This window comes from Gambusia affinis, linkage group LG17 (genome assembly GCF_019740435.1).
Source record: "Gambusia affinis linkage group LG17, SWU_Gaff_1.0, whole genome shotgun sequence".
NCBI classification, from domain to species: domain Eukaryota; kingdom Metazoa; phylum Chordata; class Actinopteri; order Cyprinodontiformes; family Poeciliidae; genus Gambusia; species Gambusia affinis.
In genome coordinates, this window is record NC_057884.1 from 7,474,089 (window position 1) to 7,492,083 (window position 17,995).

Below are 17,995 nucleotides of genomic sequence, written 5' to 3' on the forward strand. Positions count from 1 at the left end.
AAAAAGAGCAAATAGGCACAGTATGTTCTAAATTTATAAACACTTCTTGAGCTTTCTGACATATCACATAATCACAAGCTTGATAATATTTCATGGCATGCTTTGCACCAACACAAAGTATTGCAAGATAGTCCACCTGTCCATGATATTGTCTTGTGATTTATCAGTTCTCCAAAGCAACACCACAAATCACATCATGGAGAATGTTCAAACATTTACTTGAACAAGGAAAGAGAGGGATGACAGACATGGGAAAAGAACATTAATCAGAGAAACAAACTAGGAACCCACAATGATTCTGGATGTGCTACAGAGATCCACAATCGAGGCTGGAAATCTTGACAGGACAACTGTTAATCCTGGGCTCCACGAATCAGTCCCAAAAGAAGTTCTGTTTAAGATTTGTCACAAGTACCATAACTGAGGTGGATAAAGCAAAAATGTGTTGCGAATAGAAACAAAATTAAATCTCTTTGCCTACATGGGAACTACCATGTTCATAGAGAAACAATCCCAAACACAGCATCCCACCATAAAACACAGAGGTGGCAGCATTATGCATCTTTTACCAGCTTGCATAGTAAAGTTTGCTTATGTGACAAAATGTAGAAAAGTTGAAGGTGTGTTTCTAAGTTTGCAAGAAGATCTATTTATAATAGTTGGTGTTTTGTTATGTAACCTTGCTTCTGATATTTTGAAATGTGGGCATTGCAAAAGCACCTTGCAAAAGTGTAGAGCATCTTTAGATGTTTTCAGAAAGGACCAAAGACCTCTTTTCATTGTAGCTGTATGACTTTGTGATATAGCTTTTAGAAAACATTGTGCAATATGGTAACACAATGACAGGTTTTCTACACTGTCAGAATTCAATGTGCTTTGATGTTTTCAGGTCGGTCCATATAACATATGGAGCTAAAACGTAAGCTAAACTCAGAGTCATTTTTGTGTTGCTCTCCATCACAGAAAAGCAGCATCTGACATGACTCTGATGTGTTTTTTTTCAGTGGACCAAATTTCTATAGCCGCCTGAAGGTAAATATACAGGAACTCCATATTTTGTCTGTTAATCTTCTATCTTTTTTCTTTGACAAGCTGATCAATTATTTTAAAGAACTTCCAAACATTTCTCTAAGGCAGGGGTGTCAAACTCCAGTCCTCAAGGGTCGCTGTCCTGCAGTTTTTAGATGTGCCACAGGTACAAAACACTGCAATGAAATGTCTTAATGCCCTCCTCCTTATGTAGATCAGTTCTCCAGAGCCTTGCTAATGACCTATTTATCCTATTCAGGTGTGAATAGGATAAATAGAGTTTGACACCTGTGCTCTAAGGGGTTAGAAGCTCAGACAGCCTATGGAGAAAACTAATTTCGGCCGCTTGTATCCGCTACCTCGTTCTTTCGGTCATGTCCCAAAGCTCATGACCATAGATCATCTAGATCGACTTCAGTTTTTGACTCAGCTCTCTCCACCACGACAGAAGGTGGAGAGAGCTCAGTACAGCGCCCGCTTCACTGTAGATGGTGCGGCAGTCTATCTGTTGATCTCCGGCTCAATTGTTCCCTGATTTGTGAACAAGAGCCCGAGATACTTAAACTCCTCCACTTGGAGAAGGCACTCTACTCTTTTCTGGCTCAAGACTATGGCCTCTGATTTGGAGACACTGATCCTCATCCCAGCCACTTCACACTTTACTTTGTTGTAAAATTCAGCAAAGCATGGCTTCCTTTCAGGGTATGTGGAACAATGAATTGGATATTTAGCTATTTAGCAATAAAGGATTAATGAGAAACTCTGAATTGCTTTTACCAGTGAGGCCAAGTAAGACATTTGCCCATAAAAGTAAAAATTATGCTTCTTTGTTGGGGATGAAGTCACATAGATTCTGCCAAAAAGCATTAACAAAAGGACAGTAACAAAACAAGTGGAGAACAGTTTAAGGATACGAATCACAAAATAATTTACATCAAATTCTTTCTCGAATATAGAACTGATATACACCTTATTAGGATAGATTTTATGAAATGTTTTACATGAGACTTCTTCAATCTTCCTGCATCACTGAACTACTATTACCTCTTTTCTAATGGATCCGGCTCCACTGTACTCAGCTTGCATTATGAGCGTTTCCAATTTTTTAATTTTTCCGAGCCGGTCCCTGCTTTTTCGGTCCCTGCTTTCTGGTAGGGCCAGCAGGGCCAGCTAAACCTGCATGGGGGACGCAAGCTCAGCTCCTGTTCACTGATTGGCTGTGGGCGTGGTCAGACGCAAGAGCAAAGCGAGAAGAAAAACAAACAGCGCTTAATTTCAAACACTTTACAACATGGTAGCAGATTAAAAAGGGCTTTAGAGAGAAAGAAGAGAGACAGCAATTACCCAATATATTAATCCCCTTCATTAGAATGCTCCACGCATGCTGCCTTCAATTTTTACATTTAAATTCGACTCTGAAATTTTTACACTGCAATTTGCACTTTCAATTTGCTCCTCCCATAATTGGAAATAGCTGCTTTGTGTTTGAGTTGGTTTGTATGTGGAGCCAATGTTCTGCAGTCCACCACCCACACATAAGCACACGCCTGTACTATCTGACAGTGCATGTCAGGTCTGAGATCAGACCTGAATTGGAACTGTCCTGCTGCCACCACTTTAAGTTGCTGATCAAGAAATCTTCAAGCATGTTCTTTAATTCAGTATGAAAACAAATGTCCCAGCCTCTGCCTCTTGGCACAAGACTCACATTTTTTTCAAGACTCACTCAAAACTTTGCCTTCAGGTTATTACCCAGAGCTGTGATATATCCTCTGCACTTTTACGCCTATCTTTCAGGCTGTGAATTGAACACCATCTGATGGAAAGGATATGTTTTCAGTCTACTATAATTTCAAAAGATGTTACTCTATATATGTACACTTCCACTTATTCTTGATTTTTTTTTTATTTCTCTGGACGAGAGCTGCTGAATCTTTGAAGTCATCCATTCAAGTTTACAAATTTGAGCTTTCCTCTTACCCACTTTTTTCCCCCTTTTCCTTACTGAGCTTTGGAAGTTGTTTGTATCATATCCTTGGCCGAAGCACAATTTTACTTTCGCAAGCACACAGAGGACTTGTGCCTGGAAGAATGAGTGTCTTGAGGCAATGTGGTTTTCTCACATACCAGCAGTTTGCCCCCAGATCCTTAGCAGGGGTTGCAAGTGCCACTTGTTTAAAACATTAATAATCCTCAGGCACATTATTCAGTTTAAACTGTGACCTGTAGTTCAAGGAAATCAGTAAGTCGTGCTCCTCCTTGCAGCCTTTGTGTCTGCGGAGTGATTTTGCAGTCAGACTGTGTGCATCGCTGCACATCATGAAGGAATGAGAAGTTGGTTCTCGGCAAGTTTAGACCTCAGTTTCCTCCTCTTTAAAAAAAAAAAAATTATTGTTTGGAGACAGGACTTGATTGTTTATTGACAGAGCTATCAAAAAAGAAGACTTGCCTTAGAAAAATAATTGGTACTTTGACAGATACCAAAACTGTTGTCACAATGCTTCCTGCTTTGCCTTGTATGTTGGTGTCAAAAATGCATTTTACATTTTTGGAACAAATCCCATTATGACTTTGAAGTATGCATTTTGATGCTTCCCAATTTTGTAGAGTGTGTGTGTGCACTGGAATGAAGGATGGACGATTCAGTGCTAGGCACCATTAGGAGGGTTATTTTTGATGTTAAGCGTATTTTGTGTTAACTTCGGCATCCTGAGAGGAAAACTCTTTATGGGTGCATACAGAGTGCTGCACAATATATAGGCTGAGATTGAGTAACATTATTAGTTGGTCACCATTGCAGCAAAAATTGAGAAGCAAAGAACTGAGATTAGAACACAGATAACTTGTCTGGGTCACATTTATGCCCATTTATTTAGTAAAAGAAAGAACAAAATGAAATAAATTTGACAATACAATTAGAAACAAACAATAAGAAAAAAATAACCTAAAATATAAACTGACCAAATAATAGTGGTGGGAATATTAAGATTTGTAGTTCCTGTTATATTATTTTCTAATGGATTGTACTATAATTTCAATAGATGTTACTCTATAAATGTACACTTCCACTTAGTCTTGATATTTGTTTTTTGTTTTTTTTTACCTTTTTTTACCTGCTGAATCTTTGAAGTCACACATTCATGTTTGCAAACCTGAGTGAATAAATGGATAATGTTACTTTATTAACCTATGTTTAGCTTAATTTGCAAGTTTACAGTATTGTTACAGCACTTTTATATGTTACATGAGTCGTAACAATAGTGAACCAGAAATTAACTTGGGTATTCTTTTATTTTACTCTTCTTAAAAAATCTAACTCAATTTAATTCGGTTTAATTTTTTAAACTGAATTAAATGACAATGACTATAAATATTTGTAGAAATATTTTTCTAATTTAAATTAATAAAAATATTTCTGAGCTAATATTATAAGTTAGTCTGACCACATCTAGTTACTAACAATGATTTTGCTGCCAAGTTTTAAAATGTAATTGGATTAGCCATGATACATGTTTGTACTAGACTTAAATTGACTTTATGAGTTTATAAAGTACACAAAGAAATAACCATAAAGAAAAATGTAGGGATTTATTTATTCACTATTTGAAGAGGTTTGGTTGTTTCTCTTACAATCTATTGTTTAACAAAGCTTTCAAATGTCACTAGAGTTCAATTCAGAATAATCAACAAAGAGTTTCTGTCTAGCAGAACACACACATACCACCTTACGTGCTGTATTCACATTCAAGGCTGTTAGTTCTTTATCTGTATTTAACACAATATCACACACTTGGGTGTGTGGGTGACACACCTCAAATAAAACAGTTAACAGCTTGAACTTTGATTTTATAATAACTTATTTAAAAAATGAGTTCAAACAGTCTTTACCAATAAAAGGTCAAGTATTTATGGATTGAAATTTTGTAATTACAATTTGGTGGGTTATGGTGTAAAGCAGCAGTATTAAAAGAAATGTAAACATAAAATCAAAGGAAGAGGTATTTTACATGTTTCAGTCAATTATCACTGTTATGGTTTAACTTTATGAAGTAAACAAAATTACCAACTGGTCTTAAAAAAAACATGGATTCCCTTGTATATCACTCTGTGATCCAAGCCTCAGCTGGAATAGATTTTTATCATCAGAGTGATTTATCCATTTGCAAATATGTCAGCACACTTCTCTTGCTATGAAAGATGAATATGTCTGTTTTTAAATAATAAAAGCACATTTCCCCCAAACCTATTGCAATCAGATTCTCCTACACACCACCTCAGGGGGATGTGGACAGGCTTAACCCTATAAGGCAGGGTGAAGTTTTTTTTTTGTTTTTTTTTTTCCTGTAAGAAAGAGGGCCGCAGTGCATAGCACATTCAGCAGTGTGCCATCCTATAAATCAGAGCTCTTGGCCACAGGTATCCCATAGATCACACAGTCACACCATGGTGTCAAGCTGAAACAGCGAATGTGCGCACCACATGCCTTCCTTCCACAGAGCAAATCAATCACCTGGAGTGACTAAGCTGCTGCTGGTACCACCTCAACACATCCTGCCCACTGCCCCGTGCCACCTACACCATTCCACAAATTAAAAGTAGCTCAGTGCTTTTACCGCTCAGTCTACAAACACCTGTTTGCCAACAAACCAACCTTTAAGCTTTTCTACATGAATTGATTAAAAAGCACTGGAACTCTGGCTTAAACAAACGATTGCCAAATGGATTCAATTGCTTCAGATGCATGGCTGGCAGCAAGGTGCCACCTACACCATTCTATCTATTAATGATAACGCGCTGACATGACAGGATTAAGTGAGCATGTAGCATGAAAAATCACCACAGACACTCAGGATATGTGTCATCAATAAATCAGTCTGGACAGTGCAAAACTAAAGGGGCTTTAATTATGGCTACATCCATCTCGGGAAGCATTATGTTATCTAATTGAATTAATGTGCGAGTTGTAGGGTTTTCTTCAAACATGATGGACATTTCTTCCCCAGCGATTTCACCTTCGAATGCAAGGCCGGGAGAGTTACATTAAGAGGAACATGAGCCCGGAGAAACATAAGCTCTATTTGCGCTTTAATTTTGTTGCAGCTGGGCAATCACAGTGTAAAACGAAACGGACACGCTCGAGTTGGCATTGACTCAGGGAACGATCAAGTTTTGAGTTTGCAGAAAAGAGAAAGGAAGGCAAATAAACACACAGGAAATGCTCCAGAGCAATAGGCTGTCACAGATCTTAAGGTGGCCTCACAATCAATATGCGTCGATAAGAATGTACACCTCAGAGCTCCTCTGTATATTACTTAAAGAATTGAATTGAGCTGTGAATGGTTAGTGCTAACTTGTGTTTTTTTTAATTATTATTTTGTTATCTTTTATCAGCAGTCACCACACAGCAAAAAAAAAAAAAAAACTCACATAGTTTATTTCTAAAAAAAATAAATAATAATAACATATTTTTTTCAAATAACGATCTATGAAGTGTTGGTCCGTGACTTAACCTCAAAAACAAAATTTAAGCATCCGTGGAGTAAAAGGCACAATTTTTCCTGCAGTGTGTGGGAAGATAAAGCAAAAATAAATATGGATTGAAGGACTTAACATTATCTGTCCAATCTCACATATCCTTGCAGGGTCATTGGGGGACCTGCTGCCCATCTTTAAAAATTATGTAGCTTTATGTTTTTAAAGCTAAAGTTTAATCTGTAATACTTTTATAACAAATTTATGTCAGATCATGATTTCTTGGTTAATGTCAAGTTGTCATAACAAAGACATTTTGAATAATGTCAACTTTGTGTTAAAAGTGTCATGATTTATCGAATGAAACTTTATGACAGTCATAAATATTCATGAAGACTTACTCATGTTCATGAGTATTATGTCATGTGTTATGACATATTTAGGATGCTGTCATTGCAGTCTTATTCACAACCCGAAAATAAAGCGTTACCCGGAAAACTAAGCTGGTGAAAGCTGACAATCGGTCTAAGATTAAAGTAGTCTCCAGCTTTTTATGTTTCAACTGCTTTAATATGTTATCTAGCTCAATAGATATTCTTCTGTTCAAAAACCTTTTGATTTTCTTCAGAGCCTGGTATGTCCAATACCTCTTCAAAAATGGTTAAGAAAACTGTCAAAAGCATCCTTTGTCAAATGCATTGTCTGCTTTTCTTGTGTTTATGTCTCAAATGATTCAAATTAAATGCTGACGTAATTAATCTTAAACTGCTGGATATGAAGTAGTTCCAGATAAATTGCTGCTTTAACAGTTGCTTTTCAGTTTTATTGTCTGGTTCAACTGAATTTAAAAAATGAAATATTTTCTTTGTTTTGGGATATTACTATACAGTACATGCACAAAGCATTATTGTGCATGTATTTTGATGTATTTGCATGGATTTTGATTTGTGTGGGTATAGCAAAGATGTTCCCAAGTCATTTCTCCAAGTTCCAGACAAATCTCAAATTTTTGATGGGCAAGACCGCGCCAACTCAAGTTTTTCACCCTAATTCACAGTCATATCTTAAGTCTCTACCAAGTGAAATTACAATTTTCTCATTAAATCAATGAGCGTTGACAGCCCGTAATATACCAACTAAACTATTTAATAATCAAGCGTATCCTTTCCCAGAAAAACATGAGCAGCAGTGAATCAAGTCACAGAGTGCCAATCTATAGCTCACAAACCAGGATTCTGATTGCCAATCAGGAGTCTAAAAAGCATCTCAACTCTTTAGTGTATTGATCTAAGTTGAATCTAAAGGTGTCCTACCTGTATGAGGCGACCTTGTTCTGTCTGTAGAGTATTCAGGTCCTGACCAAGACTGCTCTGCCCCCGGCGCAGAGACTCGTAGTCCATCTTCAGCTGTCCTGCATGGGCTGACAGCTTGGCCACCTCCTCGGCCAGACTGACCAGCAGGGCCCTGTCCTGACCTTTGACCGACTTCAGGTCAGAGTCGTGGTCAGTCAGCGAGTGGAGCAGTGAGGTCTGCACACCCTCCAGCCGCATGAAGTTGCTGTTGTAGTCGGGACAGTTGGGGTCGATGAAGATGTTGATACGAGAGCCGTCGCCCCTCTCCACGGTGACCAGGGCGTTTGCTTCATCCTGATTGGTGGAAATGTGGGGTAGGCCGTCAGACATGGGCGGGGCCTGGTAGTGGTTCATGAAGAGGATGGTGCCAGTTACGGTGACGGCCAACAGAACGGCCACGAAGAGCAGGATGGTGCAGAGCAGGTAGCTGCAGCTCATCCTCTAGAAGAAGGAGAGAGAAGAAAAGAATGTGTTAGGACAACACAAAAAAATGACATCATCAAAAAAGCCTTTTTTTAAAAAAAGAAAAAGAGAGAGATGGCTTTCATTCACCATTACAAAGATGCTCTCTCAGAATAATCAAGTTCCAAACCTCTATGAAATGAGTTTCATAAAGCTAAAAAATTTTTACATTTGTCTGGCGAAATAATGTTGAGTCCTTCAACTACTGCTTTTGTTGTAGTCTCAACAAGAGTTTAACATCTCTAAAAAGAAGCTTTTCAGACACGTTTTTTGTCTAGATGCTTTGCATGCATTCAAATTTGCTCTTACGAAGTGCAAATGGACAATCGATGATGGTTTAAGACATGGGGAAACTCCTCTAATAAGCATCCATGTTTTCAGATGTGAGAAAAAAATGCCAAAACTGACAATTTTCTGGTTTTGTTGCATAAAAGCCACAACCCTCAATGATTTATTTATTTTTTGATGAACCAACCAACACAGACCTCAACTACACTGAAACTTAAGTTCAGGTAGTAGATAATTGAGAAGAGGAAGATCAATTTTTATTTTTTACAAATACACACAAGCAATTGCAAACAATACCTAAAAAACTCTGAACACTTTTGCAGGTTACTATAAAACGGAAACCCTTTAATAAGGCCTATGTGAAAGTGAGAGTCAGGAAGGTTGTAGCTGAACAACCACATCGCAGAATCCTTGTCTGAGAAAAGCCAAACTATAAACAAAGCCGGCATTGAATAAATTATAAAGTCACAGTTAAATTTTTCACCCACATCAGGAGAAATAGGAACAGATAGCAGACTAGCACAAGAGCCCATTATGCATGATAAACAATGCCCAACTCCCCCACATCTTCCTCATAACGTAGCAGGAATTGGTCTTTTCACTGTTTCTTTTTCCACACCAGAGGATGTCCCATATGAAAATATGTGGGCTGATGCGTGCAAGCATGTTTGTTTTCTGTTTTTACGAGAGCATGAGAGCGACTACATTAATATGGATATTGGCTGCGGGAGCACACCGAACCCCGGCTAATAGAAGACTAACGGTCTTCTTTATAAAAGAGCTTTATGATTCCTTTAAAGTTATGAGAATCAATTATCCTCAGCAGGGGAAGTTCCTGCTAAACTTTGTTTACACACAATCTAACGGCATGGACAATAAAAAGACGTAAATACCCATGACATGTGGGGGTATTTTCCTAACAACTCAAGTCCATTTTAAAGCTCTCCTTAGACCAACCATGTAGTCTATATGTTGCAAGAAAAGTGGGTCATGTGGCCTGAACAAGCATAATTATCCATCAGTAGGCATAGGAATGTATTCAATGCCCACACTGGTTGTAAAAGATTAGGTTTGGAGAAAGTTAATGATGTGTGATACCCTTCTGAGTGTGATTTGTTAAAATGTCAACTCATAAAACTCATAAAAAAAATAATTAGGACTATTTTACATAAGTATTTTAACAAGATATTTTAATACTTATTTTATCACAGTACAACAGGCCAGAGTCAATTGGAAGAATTAAAGATAAGAAGGTCTTTTTGACAGTTGAGTAAAAAACATTTTCTGAGAAATTGTGACCTGAAAGAAGCATCTAGTAAAGAAAGAGCAGGTAGCAGGATTAGAGGAGGATATGCAATCTGGAGGGGGAGGGGGGGGGGAGCAGTAACAACATTTAGAGAAAGCTGCTTTCAGACATTCAGAAAAATTTACCAGAAAAATCTGTTAAGTTATATGATCCTTCCCATTACTCAACAGCAGAAACCAGCTAAATTCTTGAATTCCCTGTTTGCAGTCCTAAAAATAACTAAATATATAAAAAAAAATAACTAAATATATAAAAATAAATTAAGAAGGATAACGCATTTCAGAAAATGTATTCTTTAAGACGACTGTTAAAACAGCTAACGTGGCAGACATGACTTGAGACGGAGACTTGAATAAAAACAGCTGTGTCCTACTTTAAAGCCCAAAGGAGTATACACTAGATCATGCTTTAGACTAGTTTTACAGCCAGTGGCACAGGTAAGACTTCATTGCCAAAGGGAAGAAACTAAATATGAGAACATTATATAAAAAAACAAAAGGAAAAACAAAACTGTCTGTACAGTTGAAAGGATGAGAGCAAAGTACAGGAATATGGATTCTAGCCCACTTTGCAAAATAAACAATAAGCTGCAGAGTAGCAGATTAAATGACCCAAATGCACTTAAATCCATTAAGACAAAAGTTACAAGATACCATAAAAAGTATTTATTCTTCTTTGATAAACACCAGTATTAGCTAATTTGTTTTTTGCTTTTTTTTTTTTTTTTTTTTTAAAGATCTTTCCCATTTAATAACCATAAAATCTCAAATTAATGTAGGAAAAATGCATTCTTTACTCTTCATGTAGCAATATTTCCTTTGGGATTACCAAAACGTTACCAAAACATTACAGTCATCAGTTATGGTAGTGAGTGCAGAAGCAGCAGCTTGAGGATCCGTGTTTCTGGGCACCTTGGTGTGTTTTTATGGGTGTTCTGTCTTTTCCTGGCACATCTATGCCACAGCAAACCCATTTACACTGGATTGGATTAGATCTGATGCAAAAACATAAGTTACAAGTGGCTTTTCACAGACTCACAATATTCCACCTTAGATAGCTACACCACCATTTACCAATGAACCAGATGCTTGTGAATTGCTACAAACCTTTATTTTTTTCCTGGGACTTGCTAAGAAGCATTTATCTAAATACTGGTGGATATCTATGTCTCTAATTTCAGCCTGTATACACAGCTTTGGATCTGAATTAGAAAAAAATAATAAAAAAATCCAATAAACTTGTGTACCTAAATCTTGTTTAAAATATCACAGATTGGTGAAAAATATTCTCAGCCTGGATGTAGAACATTTGAAACATGTCAATAAAAGTTTAATTATACCAGGATATCCATGCTCAGGTTATGTAAATTTCTAACCAGAATGGTAAATCATATTTAATCTTTTTGAAAGTCAGAGCAGTTCGTTTTGTTACTCTTTACTAATGATATTCAGTACATGCAAATAAAACAAACCCTGTACTGCATCGATGCACCAGGGTTGCCCACTCAATTTAAATGTCTGGTGTTTTACTTACAAGCACAATCAGAACCCGCACTCCCTGCCAAACACTTGTATCAGTACAAGTCAGTCAGCAGATACACACACTGAATAAAAATTTAAAAAAAAACTGAAAAATAAACCGACGCTTTTTCAAACCCCAACAAATGATCATACAGTGGGACTTAGTTGAACATAGCATCCTTTGGTTTCCAGATCTCACTTTACATGTGAACTGCGACATCATTAAGAAACGTCAGCATGCATTTTAAACCCGCAGCAACTCAGAGATTTTAAATATATGTACGCGTATCAGCATAGCCACAGTATATTATGCACATAATGGGGACACTCTGCAGAATGACAGCAATAGGACATTAAAACAGTTTCCCAAAGCTCTATTGCCAGCAGGACAAGACATTAGTGGAACCCATCACTGAATATTCATTACTAGTCTCTAGACTGTTAACATGAAAAAAGATAAACGTCTTAGGTGTCCTAACAGTAAGAGGCCTGCAATGCTGACGTCTTCATTTTTAGAATATTAAATCATGAGACCTAGTGCTCAACAATGCCTTACTATACAGCATTTTTTTCCCACAGTGAATCTAATTTATCACTGAGAGCACCACTGCAATTTTGTTGTTTTCGAGAAACATAATGTCAAATAAAAAAATCTTATGCCTTAATGTAGAATTTGTGGTGAACTGGTAGGTAGTTCATCTGACCCCCACACTGTGGGAGTGGCTCGAAAATATACACTTTTATTTGCAATATTTTCTGCCAGAAATCTTTCTTACACTTCCATCAAGATGTGAATCCAAGACTTTACCTTTGACCTTTGAAGTTGATTAAATGGCACCATTCTTGTATCAGCTACAAGTTTATTCCATCTCCTTTTCAGTTGTTACTTTTTTGTCCTCCTTGTTTCACCTTTTTTTCATGTCAGTTCCAGTTTAGTTTATCACCCTGCAATTTCAGTGCTTTTGCTTTCTGCTAAAACATAGCCTTATTTTTACACTAAGCAACGTTTCTCTGTTATCTCCTCCTCCTTTTTATTTAATCTTCTGTGCGACACTGTATCTTGGTTCACATACTTCTAATTACCCCAAACAGTGCACCCACGTCTTCAAATCCAATGTTTTGTTGACCCAGCCATCCACCCAATACCGAATCTCCGACTAACTTCATCCCACATTCTCTCTTTGCAGAGAAACCCTGCTTGAAAATACTTTGGTTATTTTATGAGGTATTTACCGAGATGGATTATGTCAGGGTACTGCAATGCTGCTGCAGGTCACACATCAGTAAAATGTAATTAAAACGCATAATAGGAAGCTTTCAAATATGACTTTAGGGATGACTTTTATGGGTGAAAAATCTTTAAAAAGAAACTAAGCTCATTAATTATTCATTCATAAGAAATTTACATGATATCCAAAATTGTAACAAATGAAATGGTTGGAAACTGGTCTGAGTGTAAAGGTATCATGATACAGCAGTTTGAAGCGATTGACTAGTCCATTGTGTTTTTGTTTTTTTTTCTTTTTTTGCGAGGCAGATTGACATGAAGTCAAACAACAAAGTGGAAAAAGCACAAGAAGCACACAATTGTTCTGATGCCTTATCAGTTTGACAGTGAATGAAAAATAACATGCACCAGCAGGAGGCTTCATGTCCCCACAGAATACATGGTGTCTAAACTCTTCTTTAGAGCTGCTCAGTATTGACAGAGACTGTGATGCCGGAAAGCTCTTAACACAGATTTTTCTTTCTTGCTTTTTAAAAATGTTTCTTGCTGCATTAGGCCAGTCTTTAATTAGTAGTTGACTTTCAGATTTCCTCTGGTCTCAGAGGGATTAGTGGGGGAGAGCAGGGGAATTCTGATGGACAGTTTTTCAAAAAGGAGAATCAGAGAGAATCAATCTCTACGGAAATGATTAGTCCCATCACACGAGAACTGGCAGACCTTTGTTAGATAAAAGACTTTAAAATGGCACAAAATAAGCTTTCAACATTTAGTTTTTTCTAATATACCTTAAAGAAGGATTGACTCATTTTTTTTATGTTTTAGCCACAAAGTGAATTTTTTTTAAAACTAGATTTTATGTAATTTCAGTATAGTTGTAAACTGAAAGGAATGTGATACATGCTATGTAAATTACCTCTGTCACATCATTGTGTATTTGTCCTTTAAACTTCAATGGTATAGGAAGACATCACTTGGTAGAAAAATAACACCACCATCACCCTACTGAAGATTTGACAATGTGACAAAGATTATTTGACAACAAAATATATCAGATTGCTGGCTTTGGTTTATTTGGCATTTTAAAAATTGCAGCATCACAGTTCTCACACACACGTGTATTTCACACATGCCCACCAGTAATACAGAAACAATGCAACTCTGACTCAACTACAGTAGGAATGACTCAGTAATAACTCAGGCTATGCCATCCACATACTTCACTCACCTCTGCATGAAGAATGCTCAAAACGTTAAGTGAAACTGGCAGCACGAATTGTTTTTGTGACTAATACAACTAAAAAATTCAGTCAGGATATCTTAACAGATATATATAAATCTTAGAAAAAGATGGTGATATGATAAAGAAGTAACACATCCATTCCTGTCACAACTAAATAATCCATACATTTTTCAGCAGTGACAACTGGTCACATTTAAGCAGACTGTGAATTATATTAAATAAGATTGGCTATTCAATGATGTAACTGGAAAACTGGGAAACTGGGAATAGGTTCTAGGTGTGAAAACTTTGGCAAGGCACTAAATTTTGCTCAAATACACAAAACCAAAAAAGAAAAAGAAAAAAAAAAACTACTCAGAAAAATATGCAGATTTTCTTCAAACTGTGGAGGAAGTTAAACATATTTAAACATTAAACTTGTAAAAAGGGAGCTTTTCCTCCAGTTTTTATGTGCCTGCATTTTAAGTTACTCTTTTACATTTGCATTCAACACAAATTTGTCACCAAATCTCTCATATAATCAAATCCCTTTTTCTTCCTCCCATCACGTCACTGAGTTCAGGAAATCTGCAGGGCCTTATCCATCTAATGTCTGTATGTATCTGAGTACTCAACCTGAGGTCACGTCACCGCCGCTGCTCACTGACAAAATGTAAAGTGTAATATGAAATAATCCTTCACACTGCCGGCATGCAGCCAGGAAGCGGATTGTGATGAGAACCAATTGTCAGTGATAGCTAATCTCCCCTGCACCTGAGCCAGTCACTTTTCATTGAGTGCCTCCTTTTTTTTTTTACTGAAAGGAAGGGGGAGGATTATATACCAACAATAAAAACAGAATACTTGGAACAATGAAGGGATTCATTCCACATCATGCTGCATTTTATCAGTTTGAATACAAACATATACACAACATTGCAGGGTTTACTTGATGTTTTTCTTTCTATGTTAATCTTTCCCTTTTAAGATATATCAAACATTTTCTCATTAAAGCTTCTAACACAATACGCTTTTTTTTTTTTTCAATTCAGATTTGGTTTTCTCTGAGATCTTATGGAACATGATATATTACATTCCGTAAGATCTTTAGTTATGCTTTGTGAAGTCAGACTGAAAAAGACTCACTAAAAGTCGCTCATCAAGGGCGAGAATGCCACAATACCTTGAGCCTTTAAAGTTAGTTTTATAATCAAGCAAGACACTGAACTGGACAAAAGGGTGTATGTGCCAATTGCGCCGTCCTCATCCCTGCAGTGACATGCACCCGATGACATACCTTTTGTATGTCACCGCGGATCAAGCACAACACCATTCATTCAAAATGGCTGGTTTAAAAGTTATTCTTGCAGAGCAGGTTCATCTGAACTAGCAATGATAAAAATTGCTGGTTCAGATTTTTATCATTTTATTATTTTTATCAAAAACAACTGCTTCGTTTTTGGAGAATACCAGCAATGATAAAAATCCCTTTATGAGGGTTCATTTTTGGAGAATACTCCACCAACATATGCGTCCGGTATAAATGTTCAATTATAACTCAGCCAAAATGACAGATTTAAACAATTGTAGGGGTATATATACCGTAGTTAAATGATAAATAGTAACTTTAATCACACAGTTCATCAACTGATAGCCACAATTAACTTAAATTAATAATCTAATCCAATTTTTATTTTTTTTTTCAGTTTGCTGGTATTGACTAGGCTTTCAAACATAGTCTGCAATTTGTTTAACAAAGCGCTATTTCAGAAACTTGACTGATCATGCCACAATTAAAGAGAGTAATTCAGATACATGATTCTAAGCCCAAACTGTGTGCAATATCCATGTCCATAATAACAGAATGTAGCTTTCCAACCAGAACTATGTGCAACGTGGAGACTGGGCCTTACCTTGGCCGGAGTCTCCCTGGTGGTTTCTGAGTCTGACCAGCGATGTTTGAGTTGAGAGGAGCTGGGCACACATTCACAGAACGTCTGCGTGAAACAAACAGACAGGGCCACCAGTGTTGGCGTTTGTTCAAGTTACATGTGCAGTCAGGCATGCATGCACATGCACACAAACACGCACGCATGCACACACAGATACTGAAAGGGACATATGTGTGCCTTGTGCAAATACCCACACTGGGCCGCTGGTTTTGGATCAGCATTGAAATAGCTGAGAAATCAAAGTGTTGCATGTGTTATGTGAACCAAGCAATCACATCTAATCTAAAATTGTTGTTCGGCGATAAAAGCTGCTCGGTCTGATATAATACAGTCGCCTACACACGAATATGTGCCGACAGTAAGACCCAACAGGCATTCTCATCATGCATGACTGAATTCAATTGTTCATGAAAGAGGTTTCAAAAATGCCTCACCTATAAAATTAAAGGACTTTAAATTGTTGGGGAAGTGTTAGGGTGCAAGCAATTGTTCACGCATGCAGCTGAACGTGGGCGTTAGTTTGCAATATCTAAATATTTCACTCTTCAGTATTCGAGCTTGTTTGTGCTTTCTGTGTGCATTTGTCTGGAAGTCATTTTAGCTGTGCTACAGATAAAAGCAGAGTAATTATGAAAGCAGCATCTTTCTGACAGAGCCATGGGAGCACGCTGCTCCATGACCTTAAACACTACTGCTCCCACGACCGAATTGCTCAATTAGCCTGCGACAACAACACCGACACTGAAGAGTGTACACATACACACCCATACACAAGGAAAATTAAAGGAATGTTTGCACTGAAATTTGTTCTTTAGCTTGGTACAATAAACTTGTATATATGCTAATATTTGACATAATATTAACCTAGACCCCTTGAACTTTCTTTGGTATTTTATTATATTAAAAGCAGACATTTTAGTGTCTGCTTTCAGACTGAATTCAGGTGTTTTTTTATCCATCTCAGTGTAAATACAGTCATTTTTTCAACATCTTTAAAGTTTGTCAGGGAAAGTTAGTAAAATAAATTATCAGACAATTAGTAGTACTAACTGGAGGAGCTACAAAGATTGACAACTCAGGTAGGAGGAGCTATTGACAACTGCTGTCATACACTACTTGCCGTTCTAGGGAGAACAGCAAGAAAATATGAATTATGAAAAAAAAAGCCATTAAAAATTGCAATTTCTGTTTTTAATTTTCCATAACATGTAAGTGGAACAGCAAACATATTGAAGGTGATAGAATCGTCAGATGAAATCGAAATATGTGTGGCAGAAGAAAAAAACCCAAAAAACTAAGACTGCATTTCACTCTACACACACCATAATAACTGTAAAAGAGGGAGTGGCAGCATCAAGCTGTGAGTATGCTTTTTGGTCTTCAACAAAGAATGACATTGGCTTGGGAGCTAACTACATATTGCACATTTTCTTTGCAAGGAAAATTGGAAAACCTTATGTCCCTTTCCGTGTCCAACTATCACATAAAAATTGCAATAGAACACAAAAGGATCTGTGATTGTAACATGCAAAAATGTAAGCAATATGAATACAATGGCAAAGAATTGTATGCGCATTAGATGACAGTGTGAGCAAATATGACACCAAAACCAGAATAAGCAGCCAAAGTAGAAAAGTTTATCTGCATTGAAAGCCAGGCATGTTCCATTTGAAGAGGATAAAAGGTATCCATGATGGTAGTAGTTAGTTACGGTCTGCATAACAGTCTAGGTTGGAGGAAACAAATGAAATGATCTGCAATGAAATATGACAGGCATCATTGCTCCAGCCAATACAGTGTGTTAATGAGAAGTCAAAGCATTTCCAGCATGCTGTTATGGAGCTCCTCTTCATTTGTCCAAAAACAAAAAGAGGAGCAGATTGTCTTAATAACTAACACTACTATGTAACATCTTTTTTTTTCCCCTCTTTAGAATCACATGTGGTGAAGGTTGATAAAACTCTGCTAACTGCTAGACTACATCAAATCACATTGTGATGAGCCTTCCTGATGCCTCGTGTTCTCATTGAGCATGTGTGGGTTTTCTCCAGGTACTCTGCTCCAGTACAACAGAAATATTAAATTAGTAGCAGATCCTACACTGACAGTATGCGCAAGCATGAATGGACATGGTCGTTAGTCTTGTGTTTCTCTGTGCTGGCTTGAT

At 37.1% G+C, this 17,995-nt stretch overlaps 1 protein-coding gene across 4 annotated transcripts in view; it reads right to left on the minus strand.

Annotated features, from left to right (window-relative positions):
• Positions 1-17,995, minus strand: part of fibcd1b (fibrinogen C domain containing 1b) — a 145,368-nt gene that overhangs the window by 85,461 nt on the left and 41,912 nt on the right. For 3 of the 4 annotated variants that reach the window (XM_044144585.1, XM_044144584.1, XM_044144583.1), the window contains one exon: positions 7,815-8,294. In XM_044144585.1, the coding sequence (XP_044000520.1) occupies positions 7,815-8,294 (480 nt within the window). Of the gene's footprint in view, positions 1-7,814; positions 8,295-15,789; positions 15,874-17,995 lie in introns of all 4 variants that reach the window. The other variant, XM_044144582.1, reaches the window with a different exon arrangement.